This window comes from Abrus precatorius, unplaced genomic scaffold (assembly GCF_003935025.1).
Source record: "Abrus precatorius isolate BTA unplaced genomic scaffold, Abrus_2018 Scaffold3, whole genome shotgun sequence".
Taxonomy (NCBI): domain Eukaryota; kingdom Viridiplantae; phylum Streptophyta; class Magnoliopsida; order Fabales; family Fabaceae; genus Abrus; species Abrus precatorius.
Window position 1 is genome coordinate 21977872 of NW_020874373.1, and position 16746 is coordinate 21994617.

Below are 16746 nucleotides of genomic sequence, written 5' to 3' on the forward strand. Positions count from 1 at the left end.
CCCATTCACACACATTGTAATATTCATTCTCAGTATACGGCATAAAGCCCACCATCATGCATAATACACGACACTAGGCCCTAATTCGTTTTAGAATACAGGTACAAAGCCTATATTCATCCATATTACATGACACTTAGTCTCAATCATCAATCAATGATACAATCACACAAATTTGAATCAAAGGTATATTAATCCAGTCACAACCAACTCACATTGCATTCAAACACACCGTAATTTCCATCAACATACTCATTCTTACTCTATATCTCAATTTCATTACAAAAACATAGCAACTAAACCGAATTTCACACAAATGAGATAAGGTAAAGCCCCCTCTTACCTTGGATTAAAGACCGACACTCGAATTCAACCATAGAAGTGCTCCCTGATGAATCCACACTTTATAGATATTTTGTTTGGTTTTTATAAAGTTTTAATAGAAAAAAATAGACTTAGAGAATGTAAATAACATTAAAATCTCATTTAGGTAAAAAACAATAGCTTTCTTAATTTTTGTCTTATTTCTATTAATTTTTGTTAATATATTTTACAATTTTGATCATTTGAATAATTGTGCAGGAAATTCTAGACAAATTTCATGAATTTTTGGCTCTTTGGAAAAATATGAACTGAGAGTAACCACTCTCAGATACTAGAGTGATCACTCCACAAGCTCCAGACCCCAAGTCCCTGCGCGTAAATACTTTCAGAAGTGAGAGTAATCACTTCAGAGACGCCTAGAAAGAAGTGCCTTGCGTGTAAACACTCTCAGAAGTGAGAGTGTTCACTCCAGAGAGCTCTAGACTCAAAGTGCCTGCGCGTAATCACTCTCAGAAGTGAGAGTGATCACTCCAGAAAGGGAAAAATCTAAAGTTGTTGCGCGTAAACACTCTTGTTTACAGAATGATCACTATGGGGCCATGTCAGACTTAGTATATATAGACTTTTAGAAATTAGGGTACAAATCCTTTTCATAATTTTAGATTCTTTGCCACTTTTGGGAGCATTTTGCAGAGCTTAGGATCCTTGGGTGACAGCAAAGGCCAATCTTAGGGTTTGATTTACAATTTCTCTTCACTTTCTTTTAATTCTTGCATTAATGTTATTGATTTCTCTTTGTTTTCATCATGAATTTGTAAGACCCATCCTTATGGAGGGCCAAACTTTCTTGTAATCCTTAGTGAGTTCATGGATTTTTGAATTCCTAGGTATGAATGTCAATATAATTCCCTTTCCTTTATGAATTTATATCTCCCAACTCTTTGAATTAAATTAATGTTGAATGAGGAGGACATTGCTTAATTAACCCTAATTCGTTTTAATGAAATTCTTAACTTGGTTTGCTTAATCCTAAGTTAATTTCTAAGGTTGCGTAATCTTAGGAAAAAAGGTTAGAGCCCATGTAAATTGCTTAATTCATATGGGACTCTAAGGTTAATTCATGCTTTTTGAGTTACCCTAATTCATAGGAAGAGGAAAAGTATTGAATCCTGAGAGGGATAGGGATAGAATTATATGAACAAACTAAGGATTGCACATTATCTTGATTGAATTCATTAATTTCATCACTTGCCTTTGCATTAAAATTGGAATCACACAAAACCCCATTATTTTAATTGCTTTCATAGTAAATGTTTACAACATGTTCAATGTATGTTACGAACTAAAGTCTTTGGAGACAACCTAGGTTTGCACTCTAGATTACATAAATTTTTCTGCATATTTGATGAAGGTTGACGACAAATCTTTTTGCAAATGAAAGGAAATATTTTGTTCATCACTCCCTACATGAATTTCGGCCTAAATACATGGAAGAACTCCATGAGAATCCAAGAAAATCGAGAAATAGAGAAAGGGGATGAAAAACGAAAACTCTAACCATTAAAACTCACCTCCAAGCGTTCCCAACACGAATCTGACCTTCAATCAAGCTCCCAAATGGCTTTGGAGGCAATTTAATCGGTGGGATAGGGTTTTGGGTCGAGAGAATCGAAGAAATTTTGAAGGAAAGGTGAGAAATAACCTTTCTCAAACCATAACCCCCTTTAAATCCTCTCTGGTCGCGACACTCTCGCTACAGCGAGGGCATCTCTCACTACAACGACTCTCCTTGTCGCTACAGCGAAAATCTCAGACAAAATTGCACCTTCCTTTCTGCAGAATCTCACTACAGCGAGACCCTCTCGCTACAGTGGATTGCACCCAGAAATGCACCCTAAATTATGGCTTTGTCGCTACAGCGACAAGGCGACAGTTTCACGCCTTCCTCCCAAGGCTCTCTCGTTACAGCGAGAGCACCCTGTACCAGGCACTCAGCCTAATTTTCAAATCCAGCCACATACACACGTACACACACACGCAGATATATATATATATATATATATATATATATATACATATATATTAGTAATCAATATTACAAAATTCGGGGCGTTACATAGAGAAGTGAAAAGTGTGTCTTAAGTGTGGAGCATAAGGCCTCTTTATATAGATTGTGCCTTAAGTTTTCAATTGGTTGAGTTCTATCTTTTCAAATAAGTTTTATCCACAATCAGAATCTTAACTAAAAAAATGCTCCAAATCTTTATCTATGTTTAAATTTTAAATTCAAAATTAAACTTAGATTTACATAGCACAACAAGGACTAAAAGTATCTAATTTTTCTCCAGAATATCTCCATAATGCACTAATAACAACTTGCAGCTAAACTGCAATAATTAATAACATAATTAGTGTAAAAATATATAAAATAAGGTTTAAGTGTATAAATATAAATCATAAAATATATCAAAATATGAACTTATCAATCAAGAGAGCTGAGTCATACAAATTAGACTAGAGAGCTAGCTTAGGTTCATTATTTATTTCTCAAAATTGCTTATTAAATTGTATAATTCATTTATGCTCTTATGAAATTCACAATTGACACATTGATTTTATACATAGAAATGGAATGAGTTTCATTTTGGTTGTAGCTGCCTAGACATAAGGGTTAGGATTTCAGTGTGGTCAAGTTAATCAAAGATCATGGAATACTTGTGTGAATTTTGAATAGACAATTATTCCACATAAAGTAAGATCTAGAAGAAATTCTATACATGTGATATTTGTACAGTGTTGTTTGTGTTTGTTTTGCATTTGTTTTGAATTTTTTTGCACCACATGCATCAACTTGCATACCATTTTGGCATTCCTTGCATCACTTATGGGAATGATAACTTTCTATATTCATTAAAACGATTGGTGCACGTATCATAACTATAATAGACATTAGAGAGCAATGCTATGTCAATTTGGACAATGATTTATAAATAATGGTTTAACAAGCATTGTTATGCAAAGTGAATATACTTTGGAGAGCTGTTTACAAACTGTGATTATGAAATTCAAAATTTTTCCTTATTAAATTTTTTATACAACTAAAATTGATATTGAGTTTGTATAGCATGTTAACCAAATAGTCCTTATTCAAATGAACAAAAAAAACTAGAAAAGGAGGTCAAACTAACTAAGGTTTCACCATTAAGAGAATGAAAGAAAGAAGAGTTGATAGAGGGAGCCTTGAACCGTGACAAACCACCATCCAAATGGAACTAGTATCTTTCAAATAGTAACTATAAAAGAATAGTTGAAAAGTAACTAGGAAAGTTAAGATGCAATTGGATAAGAATCAAAAGACAAAAGTCATGATGGAAGGCACTTTTGGCCTTTGTAAAGTAGACAAGTTAATGGCTGCAATCTTTTTGTTTGTGTTTGTGATTATGAATATGAAAGAGGTTGAATATGCCATGGTATAATCATAGGGGATAGGAGAGTGTCTAAAACCTACAGGGGACCAAACATGACTAACTTGTGCCCTAGGCAGTGGGAACTTTGCTAGCATATTCTAACAGATACTAGAACATACTAAGATTTGATTGAGTGTAGATTGCTAGTTGTAACATTCTCTTTTTATTTATCTATTATTTGATAAATTGTTCTAATATTGGGTAATATTGGAGTATTTTTTAAATTGATTAGGAATAGTGTTTATTAGAGTTCTAGTGCACGGGGGGTCTTGCTCAGGCGAGACAGATCTCACTCAAGAGAGACTGAGCGCCTAGAACCACATGTTTTCAGGGCAATCTCGCTCAAACAAGATCAGATAGGCTTGCCCCAACTGTCCTCTCACCCAGGCGTGATCTCACTCAAGTGAGCTAAGTCACGCAGGCGAGGGCTCACAAGAAAAATGTCCAATTCTCTGGACATTGTCTCGCTCATGCGAGAATGACCTCACCCAAGTAAGAATATCAAACAATGCTTGGGGAGACCACTATCTAGTGTTCTTGCCCATACGAGATATGTCTTGCTCAAGCCAGAGCGCATAGAGTTGAGAGGTATTTAAGAGATTTCCAATATGAAAATTTTATTTCGCTCTAAATCTTACGTCTACTCTAACTTTTTCTGAACTCTCACTCTCTTCTCCTAGATAAAACTTCATAAAACTCTGATCACTCGTCGAACCGTACTTGGACATCAAGTCTAAGTGACTCTAAGTAAGTTTCTCCAGGTTCAACTCTATTTTCTTTGTTGGTTTCTCTTGTTTTTCAGTTCTCAAAGGGTATCTCATGATATCCAGAAAAATTTTCATTGTTGAATTATAGCCTTCATCAATCTCTCTCCAAATACTCACAGTGAGGTAAGGAGAGCTCTATTTTGTCATTTTATTAAAGTGTACATTTCGTGCTCATAGGAGCATTATTATGTGATTATTGTATGAGAATATATGTTTGAATAATAGTATTTGTGAGGAAAAATGGATGGTATAAGTGTTTGATCATTTGGTTTGAGTAATCATGTTGTGTTGATATGAAATACGTGATGAGAACTAACTGTTAAATTTCTTGTGATTATGTTGGTTGGAAATGATTATATTGTACTGATAATACATGTTTCAAAATTGTATTTCTATGTTGTGAGTGGAAAAGGACTTAATCTTGAAGTGCTTTATTAAGCACGATCTTGTGATTGAAAAATGAAATAAATAAGGGTTGAGTATAAGGTGCTGAATATAGGATGAATATAAAGTACTGGATGAATCTAGTGTGAATAGTTATAGAGATACACTGGGGGTATAGAGTCCAGAGACAATGAGAAATCTAGGAGAAACATAGGGTGGTAAGCGACATTCGCGTATATGTACACACTCTTTTTGAGAGCGAATGCATCATATGACATCACACTCGTTTCTTGACTAGACTCCTAACTATACCTTTGCTAAGGGGTCGTTATTGTTTACATTGTATCTGTGTTCATGGGCTAATCGATGACTGTTTACTTAGTTGAATAAGACCTTAAGAAATATTGGATGCATCGTATTTTTGTGATCACAGTGCACTGAAAGTGTGTGTTTAAGAGAGAGATTTAAGGATCCATGTATTTAATGAGTATTAAATGTGTTGTTATTTTAAGCTGGCCATAGATTGTGATAATATACCCAACCATGTCTATATTTTGGAGATGGAACTATATTACAGTATTCCTTTAGATTTTCCTATAAATAATAGAATTCACTACACTCTATGTATATATATATATATATATATATATATATTTATATTTCATTTTTTATCATTTAGGTAAGCAAATAACATTTAAATTTTCTAGCAAACCTTTTACTAGAAATATTAATTTTATTCAAAATAAAGTTAATCAAATTAACTTTCTGAAAGAAGTTTCTTTTGCTAATATTGATAATCAACTGAAGAATTCATAAATTCAGAAAAAAAAAATTCAATCTTTTTTAGAATCTATTCAATCTCATTTTAGAGTCTATTCAATCCTCCATATGTTCTGACCTTCCTAATGCTTTCTGAAGTAAAAAGAAGCATATTGTCAGTCTTCCTTATGAGGCAGATTTTAAAGAAAGTCTGATTCCTACTAAGGCGAGACCTATTCAAATAAATGAGGAACTCCTTCATTATTGTTAAAAAGAGATCAAAGATCTTAGACAAAAAACTCATCAGAAAAAGTAAGAGTCCATGGTCTTGTTTTGCGTTCTATGTTAACAAACAAGTAGAATTAGAAAGGGGTACTCCCAGATTAGTTATCAACTACAAGCCTCTTAACTAGGCTCTTCAGTGGATTAGGTATCCTATTCCTAACAAAAAATATTTTCTTAACAGACTCAATTCTGCTAAGATTTTCTCCAAATTTGATATGAAATCCGGATTCCAGAAAATCATGAATGATATTTTTAGTCCTTATTCCAAATTTGTCATAGTCTACATAAATGACGTATTAATTTTTCTCATTCTATTAATCAGCATTTCAAGCATATTAATGTTTTTATTAATATGGTCAAACAGAATGGTTTAGCAGTCTCCAAGTCAAAAATCAATCTTTCTCAAACTAACATTAGGTTCCTTGGTCATAATATTCACCAGGGAACTATCATCCCTATTAGTAGATCTATTGAATTTGCTAATAAATTTTCAGATAAAATCCTTGACAAAACTCAATTACAGAGGTTTCTAGGATGTCTTAATTATGTGAGCAATATTATTCCTCATCTTAACAATATCATTAAACCTTTACATGATAGACTTAAAAAGAATTCTCTTTCCTGGACTGATGTTCATACTGATGTTGTTAGGGAAATCAAAACCAAAATAAAAGAAATAAAGTGTCTTTATCTTCTAATTCCTCAAGCATTCAAAATTGTTGAAATAGATGCCTCTGACATTAAGTTATGGTGACATTCTCAAACAAAGAGTCGACTCCCATGAGCATATCATTGCATATACTTCAAAACATTAGAATTCTACACAATAGAATTATTCAACTGTTAAAAAAGAAGTTTTAGCAATTGTTTTATGTGTTTCAAAATTTCAATCAGACTTGCTAAATCAAAAGTTTCTCATCAGAGTAGACTGTAAGTCTGCCAAAGAAATTTTACAAAAAGATGTTAAAAATCTTGCCTCCAAACAAACTTTTACAAGATGGTAAGCAATCCTAAGTGTTTTTTATTTTGAAATTAAATATCTCAAAGGCACTTCAAATTTCCTTCTTGATTACCTTACCCGTTAGTTTTTACAGGATAAGTAAGATGCCTAAAAAGGCTACAGCCCCTTCTAGGGGAGGAGGAACATCATCCAGAGGAAGAGTTAGACTTGCTCTCACTCTTAACAAAGCAAAAGCAAAGTCTGTCTTTGGAGACTCCAATCAGATTCTTCAGAGTCATCTACTTCGACTGGGTCATCGACGTAGAAAGCTATCCAAATTGTTGAGTCATCTACCCAACAATCTAGAATTCCTAAAAAAGAATCAACCAACAAGGCCGATTCTTCTCAATCCCAATCCAAAATATCCAAGCAAACAAAAGCAGACTATGCTTTACCCATTAATACACTCTTAGCCATCCAACAAGGAAGCTTAAGTAGTTTACCTAAAAAATCTTGAGCAGATATTGCCTCTGAAGAGGAAATGGAATTATCCAATCCTTAACTCAAACAGTTAGTCTCTCTAGAGAAAACAATAAAGTTGTTCCTCTCCAAAAAGATAAACAAATACAAACTTTTAAAAAATCCCAAAATCCATCACATTATCTTGCTAAAGGAAAATTTTCCTCAGTATTATACATGGAACCTGAATTTTGGGACAAAAATTCTTACAAAGCTATTCCTAAAGCCTTCCCTCCTGGTTTTTATTTTAGACCATATGCTTTGAATAAAACCAGACAATTTTATGATTTTATCTTAGTGAATTCAGATTCTGTTTCCATTAAACATTACAAGGATAAAAAAGATCCTTCAATCCTTACACATTCAATCATCCAAATTCTCAAAGTGTTAAATCCAAAGAACTTTGCAAAAAATTTAAACTCTTACAAAAAAATTCTCCCAACCCTTTGATCCAGTACGATATAAGTATTGGGATTATATTGATGCCTGGACTAGAATTTTTTGGTTTCAAAATAAGGTTAATCAACACTCTTGGTTAATCTACTTGAAAAAGAATACAAATTATAATTTTTCAAATTGGTTCTTGTAATAGTAGGACTTCTTTGGACCAATAGAAGAGATTTTTCCTTCTCTAGTAAAAGAAGGATATACCCATTTCAAGAATAGATATTCACAGGAATCAAGAATACTTGCGGATCTTAAATATTTCTCTATTTTTGCTCTACCCTAAGTATTCTCATAGCAATAAAGATACAGCAAAACAGACATAGAAGAAGTACTCCCCATCCTTCACAAGTATTCCTTTGTGAAATGGTGGAACCAATTCAATGCAGACCATGCAGGACCTCCAGAAGTCAATAAATTCTTCGGAGCTAATCCCAAATTGTTAAAGCTTGTTGATCCAGCAACATTCCAATTTCTATATCAGAATCTAGAATTGCAGCTTGATTATCAGGATGTGATTCAAAAGAAAAATTGAAAATGTTCTCCTTCTTCTTCAAAATCAAGATGAAGTTGAAACTTCTTCAAAGAAGGATTCTCAGTCCAAAAATGATGAACACTTCTATCAGAATGAAGATGACTATTTCGGCATAGATATTCAGGAATTGTAACCTGTACTGAAACCAATAGTTCCTGTTACTAATCAGAACTATAGAAACATTATTTTAATTTTCTATAAAAAGGAGTCCTCGACCATGTTATGAGGCACCCTTTCATTTAGTCATTCAAGAGAGTTTTAGAGAGAGAAGCTCTGAGTGATACAATCCTTTGTAAGCTTTTCTTTCAGTTTTAATTAAATCTTGTTTCTATGCAATTTTCTTTCTTCTCCCTCTTAGCTGGTTTTATTCGGATTACCGTCGTCCAGCTTTCATATCTTCTCCCTCCATTAGATCTGTGTTGGTTCTACCGCCACTCTAGTTTCTAATGTTTTAAATTTTTGCATTTACATTCTGCAATTACATTTTCTGCATTTAGTTTAGTAGTCCTGCTACTGTCTACTTTTCTTTCAATCTTTATTTTTCTTTCTTGAGGATCAGAAATGGAATTGATAGCTTCAAAAAGAAGATCTTATTTTTTTGTTCAAACATTGATTTCTGGAATTTCATCGCTATCAGAAGAAGACATTTGGTTATCTTGCTAAATTTGATTGATATCTTCACTTGATTCTTTCACAGAATCGTCATCAGAGGATTCAATGAGAAGGTTATTAATTTGATCCTCTAAGGAAGGATCGAGGTTGAGATTACTAATTTTCCTTTTGAGCCTATAGTATTTATGGATATGGCCGGGTTTACCACAGTTGTAATAGGTTACACCTGTTCTTAGTTTTCTAGGAACATTTTTGGGGATGACATCTTCCCCTGTTTTCTTAGAAGGTTTTCTATTATACTTCCTTTTGTAAGGTTTCTTATTGACTTCTATAGTTTCCTTCTTAGGAGTTTGTTTTTTCTTTTTAGTTGTAAAAAAGGGTAGACCAAATTGTTCATAGAAAGACCCTAAATCCTTTTTATTCATGGCTCTCTCCGTAGCTAGTTGTCTCTGAATCTTATCCTCTTGACAGACTTTTAGAGCTATTTTTGTGATAATAGTATGGAGTTGACCATAAGTAAGACTATCATAAGGAATTTCTCCATTGACAAATTGATTTCTGAGTTTGATTCTAACCAGATCTCCGAAAGATTTGGGAAAACTAACTAAGAATTTTTCTTTCCAAAAAGGTTGTTGGCTATCTTCTCTAGTATAGACTCTAGACAAAAAGGTATCTTTATAGCATTTATAGTCATCTAAGGTTCTACACTTAAGGTTGGATAATAATTCAGCAGATCTATCTCTCGATAAAGATGGATCTCCTAAGAAATGTTGGGATATAATGTATAAGATGGTATATAATGCATCACGGAGCTGCTCATCATTATTAACAATGGCTTTTCCCGTATCATCGATTTTAACTACAGAGAGGATATTTTCTCTATCAGTTTTAGTGAGATAATTATCCCACCATCCTTTGAGTTGTCCGAAAAATCCTGTAACTAAGATATGAACAATGGTATCTTTAGCATAATCATGATTGGTGTAATAACCCATGGCAACAATGGACATGTGTTGTAGAGTAGAGACAATGTTGTACTATGACTTACCATCTATGTTCTAAACATAAATGTCAGTTGAATTAAGACTTTGGATATTATGATCATGACCTTCTTCTAAGACTAGATCAGGAGCAGTGACTCTAGTGTAATAAAGCTTAGAAGAAGATTTCTAGTTCTTACTATTTGTATTCATTTGATTGATATTTAAGACAGAATCTGTTTCAGAAAATTGTTCTGAATTGGCTTTAGAAATAGCATTGACAGTCTTAGAGAGAGTTCTAGTTTTTGGTCTGACACTAGACTCTTCAGAAGCATGAGGAGTCTCAGGAACAGTTGTAAGTATACTAGTGATTTTACTAAGCAACTTGTTCTGATTGTCTTCTAAGGCTTTTGATTTTTCTTTCTGCCTAAGCTTTAAGATTTTATGTTTGGCTTTGGCACTAATCTTGAAAGGTTTGAAAAGAGGTTTATCTAGAGGAGCAAAAGAAGATGCTTCTTCTTCTTTCGATTGCTAGCAGGGATCTTATCTCTGCTGATCTTGTCTCCTATGACTTGAAGATACTTATTGGTATAGTTGGCCTGTTTCATGAGGCCTTGAATATCACTAGAAGTGATAGATTCATCAGTATTCTTGGTTTTGAATGGCGTTGCCATTACAGGATTGCCACAATTATCTTTCAATTTAGGCAACTAGAATTGGGTTGAAGGAGGAAGATCACTTTGAACTATTTGTCCATCTGTGATCTGCCAGAAAATAACATTAGCAGAGGAGGTATTAATAATATCTTCCTGGCAAAGATAATCTAAATTGTTTTGACTGGTATAAGAATGAAACCAATCAAAGAAAGGAATGTTTTGTTCAACTTTTTCAAGAAATTTATAAAATTTCTCTTGGATGTTAGATCTATTACTACCCTTGTAATTCTGGAAAAACCAATCTTTCTAAGGTTTCCAATCCTCAGAATAGAAATCGTTCCTAAGGGTTTCCTTATCTATAATAAACTTATGAGACAAAATCATAAGATTTATTAAGAGAAGAATAAGTTAGAGATTGGATATTCTGATTTTCATCTTCCTCATCAGAGGTTTGGTAAACAGTTCTAGGAATACTAGAAGAGGTATTTAAACCTTGTAGGTTTATATGAGAAGGATCATGAGCTACATCTCTAGGTATCTCAGATCTAAAGGTTTGGGATCTATAAAAGAATGATCTCCTTGCAGATGCAAAATCAGATTGTCTGCTAAAAGCATCAATCCTAGAAGAAAAAGAGTTTCTTCTATTGAAGATTATCTCGACTTTCCCAGAATTATCCTAAGAAATATCTTGAATTTGAGGAGCAGGTCTAGAGATACAGGGTGTGGCCTTATCCATAACCCACTCCTCAAAGAGAGTAACTTCATCCCATTTGATGATTATAGGAAGAGAGACATTAGCCTTTATCATATCAATGATAAACAAAGTAGTCACACCTTTCTGGGGCTTGAGAATGACTCAAGATGCATAAGAATTCATGACCTTGTACTGGATCCTATAGATAAGAGCTGTGGGAATAGATCCCTCTTTCATGTCTAATCCATGAAAGCAAATATTGAGAAATAGAGAGTCATGGATATTAACATCCATGAAACTCACTGTCTTATTAGGAAAACAGTTGAAATAGATCGGTCCTTAACCTAGACTGGTTTCTACTGTTCCTATACAAGAGTCTTCGAACTTATTGTGACAAACATCTCTAAGACACATTAAGACAGCGACATCTATACCTATGTTTATTAAAAGTTTAATATTTCTTGTCCAAATATTTAAAAATAGAAAATAAAATAAAATAAAAAATAAAAATAGATAACATTTCTTAGAACCCAGCTATTCCTAATGTTTTCAATTCTAGAAACAAATGTGATTATAAAATTCTATAAATTAATTAATTAATTTTATCAAAAGAAGTCATTCAAATTCATTCTATTATTTTTTTTTTCAAAAAGTTCAATGCTATTGATTAATATTGTCCAGTTTGGATGAACTTATAAATAAATATTTATAAAAGAAATAAATAATATAAAAAATGAATAATTTTTTTATAAGTTAAAAATAATTTATCACTTTAAGTTTTAAATAAAATAAATGACATTAACTTTTTAAAAAAATAAAATATAAATTAATTAATTTAGAGAAGGACTCTTATTTATTTTTATATTTTTTTCTTTTATAATAATTTATCTATATACAAATAATGTTGCATGTCTAGATGAAAACCATGTCATCAATTAGAGATAATATGAACTATGTTTTACAATTTTAAAATTTATAAAAACCAAAATCAATAATTTCTTTTTCAGAATACTAAAATTAAACTTAACCGTATTTACAAGCATATTTTACCCCATATTTTACTTCAATAAATTATTAATAGTTATATTTATCTATTTGTACAATAACTATAAATTCATATATAACTGATTAAACAGATAATTTAGTAAGAATTTATTCAGATATCTATCTTCAAAAACACTATCGAGTAGAATAGAGTACATAAAACTCATTTATATTTCATATTTATTAAATATATATTAGATATATTAACTTTGTTCCAATCTTTTCAACAATACTCTTTTAAAAAATTTATTAAATTAAATAATAAAATAATAAAAGATATATGAATTTATGACGTACGATTATGAAAATAATATTATAACATTACTTAAATGATTTTTATGTTTTATGACGGTACATTAAATTTGTAAGTTATATTATCAATAATTTCATTCTTATAAAATTTAATGGAAAATATTTTAATAGTTTTAATTTAATTTTTGAATTCTTAATTAATTATTTATTTTATTTTTATATGTGAAATCTTTTATTAGTTTATACAGGATACAAGTAGAATAAATTTCTTATACAGTACATATGACGACATAATGTTTTAAATTAAAAATATTTAATTGATGTAGAGAGGGTTATTTTATTGTATAAAAATATTCTTTAATAAAATAATAAAATATATTAAAAGTTAATTAAATTATATATCAAAAAATATTATATTTTATTTATAACGTGTCTTAAAAAATTGTTATAAATCTTCATGTTAATAGATGAGATAAAATATTCATTGCAAAGTAATTGATATTTATAATTTTTAATAATTGTGTTATAATGATTCAGACTTTAATAATTTTGATAGTGATATTTCCTCTATTAGATTTAAAAATTTATTTAACCTAAAATGTTTAATATTTTTATTATTTTTAATTTAATTATATCGAGCAATGGATAAATATTAATCTAATTAAATAATGAAATAAAATCATGATATTTCCAAGCAAAATTGTTGGTGTCGGAATTCCTCTGGCGGGTCGAAATCATGGCGGCTTTTTGATATCTTGTGGTAGCATAGCATAATAAAAGCTCAGAATGAACGTCAATATCCCTGTTAGCGTAGTACACAATGCCATATGAATGAAATTAGGAAGGTATTGACAATAATAGCTGCAATTATACATCATGCCGGCCTATATTTGTCTAATATTTTTTGAACATGATGGCCTTAGGTTTATTATTTTCTAATTAATGGTAATTAATCACGCCAAGCCAACTAGGAAACAAATAGTCATTGTAGAATCAGCCATGCGGACCCGTTCTATGATTCTGCAAAAATCTCTGAATATTGGAACTTTTATCATTCAAATTTGAAAAATCTTTTCTTTTCATAAACCATTCATATTCACTCCGAGCAACAAAGCTGAGTATCTCACAAAATCTTGCCCAAATGGAAAGAAATTATTTATGGGTAGTCTTCACTACATCCCTTTTCCTCCTAAACATGAGTTATTGTGTGGAGGATGAGGTGAAGGGAACTTTGGTACAGTTTCTGGCACTACTCTCCAGCAGTGATGGCCAGCAAAACTCCACTTTGGTTTGGAAACAAGACTCTGATCCGTGCAAGGACCTCTGGCAAGGTGTATATTGTGATGCTCAAAACATGTCTATAAAGAGGTTGTTACTTGACAGGTTCAATTTGTCTGGAACTCTTGACGTTGCTATGCTTTGCAACTTGCAGCCTCTAGCTGCATCTCTCACTTTCCTTAGTCTTGATGGCAACCAAATTAGTGGAGAGATAGCAGCAGGGATTGGAAACTGCAAACAACTCACTCGGTTACACTTAAGAGGGAACAAACTTACTGGGGAGCTTCCTACTTCACTCACCATGTTGAATAATTTGAAAAGACTAGACATTTCGAGCAATGAGTTTTCGGGACCTTTGCCAGACTTGTCCACAATCTCAGGACTGAACATGTTCCTAGCACAAAACAATCATCTCGGTGGAAACATACCCGCATTTGATTTCTCCAATTTTGATCAATTTAATGTCTCTTTTAACAATTTCAGCGGCTCCATTCCAAATGTGCATGGCTATTTCTTTGCTGATAGCTTCCTCGGTAATCCTGAACTCTGTGGAGATCCACTACCAAAAAAGTGTTCTGCTCTACCCATGCCTCTCTCCCAGGCTCAGGCATCAGAAGAATCAAAAGGTCCTTCAAAAGAGCAGATTCTTATGTACTCAGGCTATGCTGTATTGGGTTTTGTTATTATCCTTATTGTATTCATAAAACTGTGTAGAAGAAAGAAAAGAGATCATAAAATTGAAGCATTGAATGGGGTAGTGGCAAGTGATGGTGGTGTTGAAAAGACTAGCAATGTTTCCAGCGAATACAAAGCTGAGGTAAGCAGATCTGAGTTTTCAGTCACTTCCGAGAGTGGGATGGTTTCACAATCACTTATAGTTCTTTCAAGGCCAACGGCTAATGAATTGAAATTGGAGGACTTGTTGAGGGCCCCTGCAGAGTTGATTGGTAGAGGAAAGAATGGAAGTCTTTATAAGGTGATGGTTGAAAAGGGGGTGATGGTGGTTGTAAAAAGGATCAAGGATTGGAGTATTTCAAGCCATGAATTCAAGCAAAGAATGCACATACTGACTCAAGTGAAGCACCCTCATGTACTGTCACCTCTTGCTTTCTATTGTTCCAAACAAGAGAAGCTTTTGGTCTATGAATATCAGCACAATGGAAGTTTATTTAAGCTTCTACATGGTAAATACCATATCTTCCTTTTATTTTTGCATATATATGTTACACTTTCTTTGATGAACGAAAAATATCATATCTACTTTTCTTTTTTCTTTTTTCTTTTTTTTAATAAATATCACATTTCGGTATTGGTTAAAAAAAATTTCAAATTTTTCTGTCAACTTGCATAAGAAGCAATGTGTACTAAATTGTAATTTACGCTTTTCAGGTACTCCAAAAACCTTGGACTGGACCAGCAGACTTGGGATTGCAGCTACAATTGCTGAGGCATTAGCTTTCATGCATCAAGAGCAAGGCCAACATGGTATAGGTCACGGTAATATGAAATCCTCCAACATTTTGCTAAACAAGAACATGGAGCCATGTATAAGTGAATATGGTGTAATGGGTATTGATGATCAACAAATTTCACCTTTTTCCAGTCCTATTGTTGCTGGTGCGTTTGATGCCTTAAAGGGAGATGTTTATGGCTTTGGTGTTATTCTTCTTGAATTGCTTACTGGAAAACTGGTGAAGAGCAATGGGATTGATTTGACTGATTGGGTCCAGTCCGTTGTAAAGGAAGAATGGACGGGTGAAGTCTTTGACAAGTTCCTAATATCTGAGTATGCAAGTGAAGAGAGGATGGTCAATTTGCTTCAGGTGGCTATAAGATGTGTCAATGGTTCCCCAGAGGCAAGGCCAAGCATGAATCAAGTTGCTCTCATGATTAACACAATAAAAGAAGATGAAGAAAAATCCTTGATGTATGAACTATGATGCAAAGTGCTTTTACGAAATCGTAGACATACAACAGGAAGTGAAAATTTTCTATGTTCCAAGAATTTCTGCTTTCAAATCATTGTCTGTATAATATTGGTATGTTTCGATGAATAACCGAGCAGGAGTTGCATTTGGGGATGTTAAACACTAGTGAGAAATCTGAACTAACTAAGACTAATTTATTCTTCTTGCTTGTATATTTTGGGTTATCGAGTTGTTTAATGTGAGTTTTTCAGTAAACAAATAAATTTAAAAGCAATCAGATTTAACTTTTAGATTCTTTTTGTGGGTTTTTCGTAGTGTATTCTCACTGAGATAATTAAATTAATGTCTTAAAATGAGCAAAATAAAAATAGAAAGGGTAAAAGAAAAAGAATTGTAGAAAAACAATAAAGGAGAGCAATAAAATGTTAAAGTAAATAATTGGAATTGATATTAAATTGCAATACCTAAATGTACAACTTTCAACAATCAACACAGGATTGTTGATTCTCTTTCCTCCGATGTCTAGCATGCATAGAACTCTGGCAACGTATAGATTTTGAGCATGAATGTTTGAGTGTAAAAGTCATAACTCATAAACTACGTTTCTTAAATAATTTTCCAAATCATGTATTTTACAATATAACTGCCTACAACATCTACTTGTAACTACTATCACGCACTACACACGATCTTTGACACATGTCTTTATTAATAACCACTCATAACTGCCTTAAATGCATTGGGATTTCAATATAAATCTTCCATCTTTAGACCCTTAGTACTTGAGATTCTTCGTTTAAAAATAGCTTGATCCAATTTTGACAAAGTAGACTTCGATCAATTCTTGACTTAAGTTAAAAAGGCATTATTTTCTGAAA

General features: G+C 32.5%; 2 protein-coding genes across 2 annotated transcripts; one reads left to right on the forward strand and one right to left on the reverse strand.

Annotated features, from left to right (window-relative positions):
• Positions 1-9083: 9083 nt before the first annotated feature.
• LOC113862335 lies at positions 9084-10046 on the reverse strand. Its single transcript, XM_027495424.1, has one exon. It carries the CDS (start codon positions 10044-10046, stop codon positions 9084-9086), a length of 963 nt encoding a protein of 320 aa, XP_027351225.1.
• Positions 10047-13613: 3567 nt separating this feature from the next.
• LOC113863822 (probable inactive receptor kinase At2g26730) lies at positions 13614-15991 on the forward strand. The gene is made up of 2 exons (XM_027497547.1): positions 13614-15124; positions 15330-15991. Exons 1-2 carry the CDS (start codon positions 13804-13806, stop codon positions 15878-15880), a joined length of 1872 nt encoding a protein of 623 aa, XP_027353348.1. The 5' UTR covers positions 13614-13803; the 3' UTR covers positions 15881-15991.
• Positions 15992-16746: the final 755 nt, after the last annotated feature.

Bases quoted from the DNA above. Each gene is read 5' to 3' on its own strand.
- LOC113862335 (XM_027495424.1), bottom strand. From the start codon at position 10,046: ATGTCCATTGTTGCCATGGGTTATTACACCAATCATGATTATGCTAAA.
- LOC113863822 (XM_027497547.1), top strand. From the start codon at position 13,804: ATGGAAAGAAATTATTTATGGGTAGTCTTCACTACATCCCTTTTCCTC. The intron at 15,125-15,329 runs GTAAATACCATA...TACGCTTTTCAG, and splicing joins TTTATTTAAGCTTCTACATG to GTACTCCAAAAACCTTGGAC.